This window comes from Lactuca serriola, chromosome 4 (assembly GCF_051521515.1).
Source record: "Lactuca serriola cultivar US96UC23 chromosome 4, Lser_US96UC23_V15, whole genome shotgun sequence".
Classification (NCBI taxonomy): Eukaryota; Viridiplantae; Streptophyta; class Magnoliopsida; order Asterales; family Asteraceae; genus Lactuca; species Lactuca serriola.
The window spans coordinates 48,822,519-48,827,044 of record NC_136411.1 but is presented as its reverse complement, the minus strand read 5'-3'; the positions used below and the strand labels follow the sequence as shown (position 1 = coordinate 48,827,044).

Below are 4,526 nucleotides of genomic sequence, written 5' to 3'. Positions count from 1 at the left end.
TCCGAAGGGAAATTAAGACCCAACAAGTAACATACTTGCTTGACATATGGTATTATGCAATTAACTTTTTTCATGTGATGGTGGACTAAAATAGTGTGAAACCATCGGCTGTACAATTTACCATACATTATAATAGTTTTGAAATTGTTCAATATCGGTTACCATTAGCAACATGTTTTAATTTTACCACTTAGTTATATAAATTAAAAATCAATTTGAAGTTGTCCAAGTTAAAGTGGTTGGGAAATTGATGTCCCATGAAGCATATGTCACATATACCCTATCCAAATCACATGCCATGAGATATACTAATATCAATCAATTAATGCATAAAATAGATCAAAAGAATATTCTCATGTCTATAATCATTGTTATTTTTATTCAATTCTTACCATCATCATATAACATCCACCTAGTTTGGTATATGTATGGAAATTCAGTACAATTTACAAGGTCATGATTGAAAACCAACAAATATAAAATAATAAAAAAATAAAAATAAAAATGAGATGACAAGGCCACGAATGATTTGATCCAAATATTAAACACATTATTGTTCATCTTGGCCCACCATGGAAGGTGAGGGGAGGTATGGAGTATGGAAGGTACGGTCAGTGAGTGTTATCGCGTACGATACGTGTGGCCCCACAGATCATATCCCATGGCTATGGCTGATCAGTGATCATGGCTCTCTCTTCAATTCTATATCCAAACCGTTTGCGTCCTCTTCTTTTTGTATCTTCGCTTTCCAACTGCAAACCTTAGCAAACTACTACTGATCATCAATCGCCGGAAAAATCATCGTTGTTGATCGACGAGAATGAGTAGCGGTGGCGGGAAGAGAAGGACACGAGTAGGCAAGTACGAGATTGGCAAGACGTTGGGCGAAGGCAGCTTCGCTAAAGTCAAGTTCGCTAGAAACCTCGTCACCGGTGATGCCGTCGCCATTAAAATACTCGATCGTGAGCGTATTCTCAAACACAAGATGGTCGAACAAGTAAGTAATTCCATCTCTTGTATTATCAATTTATGTTTACTTTTAGTAATTGCTTTTGCTTACGTTCGTCCTGTTTGTAATTGTCAGATGAAAAGAGAAATCTCAACCATGAAGTTGATCAAACATCCCAACGTTTTAAATCTCTATGAGGTGAGTCTAGTATACCACTGCAATTTCCTACTTCAATCTGAAGATTACCTTCTTTGTAATCAAGTTCTGATCCAATGTTATCGTTTGATTTGATCGATAAATAATGCTTTGTTCTGTTTTTGGAATATCATGGAATCATCAAAAACATCTGGATTTATTGATTATTCTATTTTCGTATAAGTGTGATATTGACATCGGTGAGTTGTTCCTCATTGATTGGATTAGGTCGTATTAGATAATTATTCATCTACCTTTGGAGGCCAATATATCTAATCCATCTAAAAGAAAACTAATATTACTGAGAATCTGAAGTGTTTGATCTGTTTTGAGAATCTGAATATAGAAACTATTAATGTCCTTTACATCCAAACAGGTTATGGCAAGCAAAACAAAGATATATATTGTTCTTGAGTATGTTGATGGAGGCGAGCTCTTTGACAAAATAGTAAGTAACTCTTACCTCTTTCGTGATTCTCTTTTATCATTTTAATAATCCAAAATATTATAGCTTTTCAATGATATTACAGGCCAAACATGGGAGACTTCAAGAAGATGAAGCTCGAAGATACTTTCAGCAACTAATTAATGCTGTAGATTACTGTCATAGTAGAGGCGTGTATCACAGAGATCTCAAGGTTCATATTTGTTCATCTTCATTATCATAAGTTCATAACTCATAAGTAATGAACTGGTTTGTGGTTTATTAATTACTTATCTACCCCTTCTTCTTATTACAGCCTGAAAACCTTCTCTTGGACTCATATGGTGTTCTAAAAGTTTCAGACTTTGGATTGTCTCAACAAGTGGTGTGTATAAATTTGCAAAAAGTTATTTGTTATTTGTTTTTTTGTTAATTAATTACTAACATTTGAACTCTTTGTAAATTTAGGAAAATGGTATGCTGCACACAGCTTGTGGGACTCCAAATTATGTTGCTCCTGAGGTAACACTAATAGCAATGAACTTCATAGATGTAAAATGGTAAATATTTACTTGAATTCTTATTTTATTTTATTTTTTTACTTTTCAGGTGCTCACTGTAAAAGGTTACAATGGTGCAGCCTCTGATATATGGTCTTGTGGAGTTATCCTTTTTGTCCTCATGGCAGGATACTTACCATTTGATGAAGCAAATCTCATTGAATTATATAGAAGAGTAAGTTTCTTAATATTTGTATCCTAATCTTCATTTTATACACTTTTTTTTTTCTAAATCCAACTTTTATTCAGATTGAGAAGGCTGATTATAGATGCCCACCATGGTTTTCATCTGGTGGAAAGAAACTGTTGACACGAATTCTTGATCCAAACCCCAAAACTGTGAGTTTTTTTTTTTTTTAATCTTTTAATGTTTACAGATTATGGAATTATATTGTATATAGTTGTGAACTCCATGATGATTTGCAGAGAATAACAATTTCTGAAATCTTGGAAAATGATTGGTTCAAGAAAGGTTATAAACCTCCAAATTTTGAACAGGAAGAAGATGTTAGCCTTGATGATGTAGATGCTGTTTTCAATGAATCCAAGGTATGTTAAAGAATGGGGTCACAAATTTTATAAAATCTTAGATACATTTTTTTTATTTATTAATATGATTCTTTTTTATTTCAGGAACATCTTGTTACAGAAAAGAAAGAGAAACCTGAATCCATGAATGCCTTTGAATTGATCTCAAGATCACAAGGTTTCAGTCTAGAAAATATGTTTGAGAAACAAAAGGTATATCACTTATTTTATTCATTTACAAATTATATATTAGTCAATCGAGTTTTCTATATAATTTTTTTATGCTTGGGATTTAAATAAACAGGGTCTTGTAAAGAGAGAAACAAGTTTTGCTTCCAAGTGTCCTGCTAATGAAATCATGTCTAAAATCGAGGAAACTGCAAAACCCATGGGTTTTAATGTTCACAAAAGAAATTACAAGGTAATTTTTCTTTTTATATAATTGTGCTTCAATTCTTCATTTTATTGTTTGACAACTTGTTAATAAGTTTAAAGTTTATTCTTTTTAAACATTTATAGATGAAATTACAAGGTGACAAGACTGGAAGGAAGGGCCACCTTGCTGTGGCTACAGAGGTATAAAATCATCTTTCATTGAAATAAACAAAAGTAGGATGCTATAATAAAGAAAATAAAAATATATTGTTATTCGGGTGTTTGAAGATTTTTTTAAAAGTACAATATTGTAATATTTGTCAACTTTGATTTTGTTTAAGGTTTTTGAAGTGGCTCCCTCACTACACATGGTGGAGCTCAGGAAAACCGGCGGTGACACACTGGAATTTCATAGTGTACGTTTTAAACCAAAAATTCACAAATCTTTACAGGACATGACAGATCAGGTTGTACTGTGTTTGACCTGATATGATAGATCATGTTGTACTGTGTTTGACTTGATATGACAGATCAAGTTGTATAGTGTTTGACGTCCATTGGAACTCGTGTCGATGTCAATAGGAAGAAATGAAAGTTTTTGTCCCATCCATGTGGGACCACACAGGACAGAGACTCGCTCTTGATTTCTCTTATGTGCAAAAGACGAAAATGTCCTCGTCCTCACTGTTTGAAAATACTCTACAAGCTTGCTCTATTATGTTATGTAATATCATATCATGTTATGTCAACTGATTATTTTTGTGTTTTGTTGAATGATAGTTTTACAAGAACTTTTCTTCGGGATTAAAAGACATAGTTTGGAGCAGCGAATCAAATAAAGATGACAACAGGTGAGAGTGAGACTAACGAACTAAATTTTTTGTAATGTTTTTTTTTTTTTTTTTGAATCTAACTTTTTTTTAAAAAAAAAAAAATATGTTTAGAAGAAAATCATGAAATGGGAGAAGTCCAATACAAGGCATCATCGTGGGTGAATAATATTGTCATTCTTGACATTATTGGTTTCAGAAGTTGCAATCCCATTTTGTGTTGTGACTTTTTGATAATGCTCAAATGTAAGTGTAAGAACCTTAAATAAATATATTATCATGTTTAGCTTTATCATATGGTTGATTGTAGGATTTCTTTAGTAATTATATTTATTTGATTTGATCTTGATAATTCTATTATCTGTCATATATTGCTTTTCAAATTTGTTTTTATTTGTTCTTTTGTTGTTTTCTTCTTGGTTTGTTATTCTTGGCGTTGAAAAGATTGATCAGAGTCAAGACCAATCGCCATCATTCAATTTGTTTATAATCTTGTTTATTATTATCATCGCTTGCTTTAAAAAAAGGTCGAACAAGACTTAATTTGTCGCCTTTCTAATAGACCCATGAATGTCCAAATAGCTTTCCACATCTCAAATGAACACCCTATCCGTTACCTAAGATAATAAATTATTTTCATTTATATGACAAAGAAAAATGAAAGT

At 32.2% G+C, this 4,526-nt stretch overlaps 1 protein-coding gene across 1 annotated transcript; it reads left to right on the top strand.

Annotated features, from left to right (window-relative positions):
* The first annotated feature begins 654 nt into the window (after positions 1 to 654).
* LOC145101531 (CBL-interacting serine/threonine-protein kinase 9-like) lies at positions 655 to 4,213 on the top strand. The gene is made up of 15 exons (XM_079038741.1): positions 655 to 997; positions 1,085 to 1,147; positions 1,521 to 1,592; positions 1,675 to 1,782; positions 1,885 to 1,953; positions 2,037 to 2,090; positions 2,178 to 2,303; positions 2,378 to 2,467; positions 2,555 to 2,677; positions 2,762 to 2,869; positions 2,961 to 3,077; positions 3,176 to 3,232; positions 3,373 to 3,447; positions 3,812 to 3,882; positions 3,976 to 4,213. Exons 1-15 carry the CDS (start codon positions 821 to 823, stop codon positions 3,986 to 3,988), a joined length of 1,323 nt encoding a protein of 440 aa, XP_078894867.1. The 5' UTR covers positions 655 to 820; the 3' UTR covers positions 3,989 to 4,213.
* The last annotated feature ends 313 nt before the right edge of the window (positions 4,214 to 4,526 follow it).

Excerpts from the sequence above, each read along its gene's own strand:
- LOC145101531 (XM_079038741.1), top strand. The coding sequence starts at position 821 with ATGAGTAGCGGTGGCGGGAAGAGAAGGACACGAGTAGGCAAGTACGAG. Across the intron at positions 1,148-1,520 it reads ACGTTTTAAATCTCTATGAG|GTTATGGCAAGCAAAACAAA; the intron begins GTGAGTCTAGTA and ends ACATCCAAACAG. Across the intron at positions 3,078-3,175 it reads TTCACAAAAGAAATTACAAG|ATGAAATTACAAGGTGACAA; the intron begins GTAATTTTTCTT and ends AAACATTTATAG.